A 759-nucleotide genomic window follows, 5' to 3' on the forward strand; every position below is an offset into this window, starting at 1 on the left:
AAAAAAAAAAAAACTCTGTTAAATCATGTGTGAAGGTCCCACTTTTATTTTTATTTGCATAACGTTGCATGAGTCACATCATTGAGTGCCCGGGTTTGCTGAGCAACTAACAAAGCTATAATCAAATATCCTCCGCTGTCGGTAAATGGAAATGAAAAATGCAAATTTCAAATAACCCTTTAACCAGCTGCATGTGAAGATAATTTGACAAATTTCTGTTTTTGTTGCCCTCCTTTTCCACAGCAGCCCACGGAATATTTTGACATGGGCATCTTCCTGGCTTTCTTCGTGGTTGTGTCGCTGGTTTGCCTCATTCTGCTCATCAAGATCAAACTCAAGCAAAGGAGAAGCCAGGTTAGTGTCTAAAATACACACTCAACAGGACTACAATAGAAACGTGTAGGACCAACAACTTAAGAATCTTTCCTAGTTTGAGTCACCGGACTTATGTGTGCCAGTTACACAAAACACACCCAAATACACAACGCTGTGCCTTGTTTTTCCAGTCTACATGACTTCACTTGGAGTTGAAGGCGACAGTAGCTCTGCTGTTGACTGATTCCTCTGGTGTGTTGACAAAAAGCTCTCGATGGAGGATTAAGTTGGGCGCATGAATCAGGATAAGCGTTTAATTAACTCTGATGTGAGGGTTGCTGCTGAAGCCAAACACACAGAAATGTCACAACAGAGCAAATAACCTGTAGCAACATCCGTTAAGACAGGTGTAATCTTGCCAGCACACGTGTGTGTGTGTGTGTG

The 759-nt window shown here is 41.8% G+C and overlaps 1 protein-coding gene across 2 annotated transcripts in view; it reads left to right on the forward strand.

Moving 5' to 3' along the window:
- Positions 1 to 759, forward strand: part of znrf3 (zinc and ring finger 3) — a 64,885-nt gene that overhangs the window by 57,092 nt on the left and 7,034 nt on the right. Inside the window, exon 5 of one of the 2 annotated variants that reach the window (XM_035658415.1) lies at positions 244 to 354. In XM_035658415.1, the coding sequence (XP_035514308.1) occupies positions 244 to 354 (111 nt within the window). The remainder of the gene's footprint in view (positions 1 to 243; positions 355 to 759) is intronic. The other variant, XM_035658416.1, reaches the window with a different exon arrangement.

The sequence above is a fragment of the Morone saxatilis genome, unplaced genomic scaffold (genome assembly GCF_004916995.1).
Source record: "Morone saxatilis isolate NCDOM2014 unplaced genomic scaffold, NCSU_SB_2.0 Contig16, whole genome shotgun sequence".
Classification (NCBI taxonomy): domain Eukaryota; kingdom Metazoa; phylum Chordata; class Actinopteri; family Moronidae; genus Morone; species Morone saxatilis.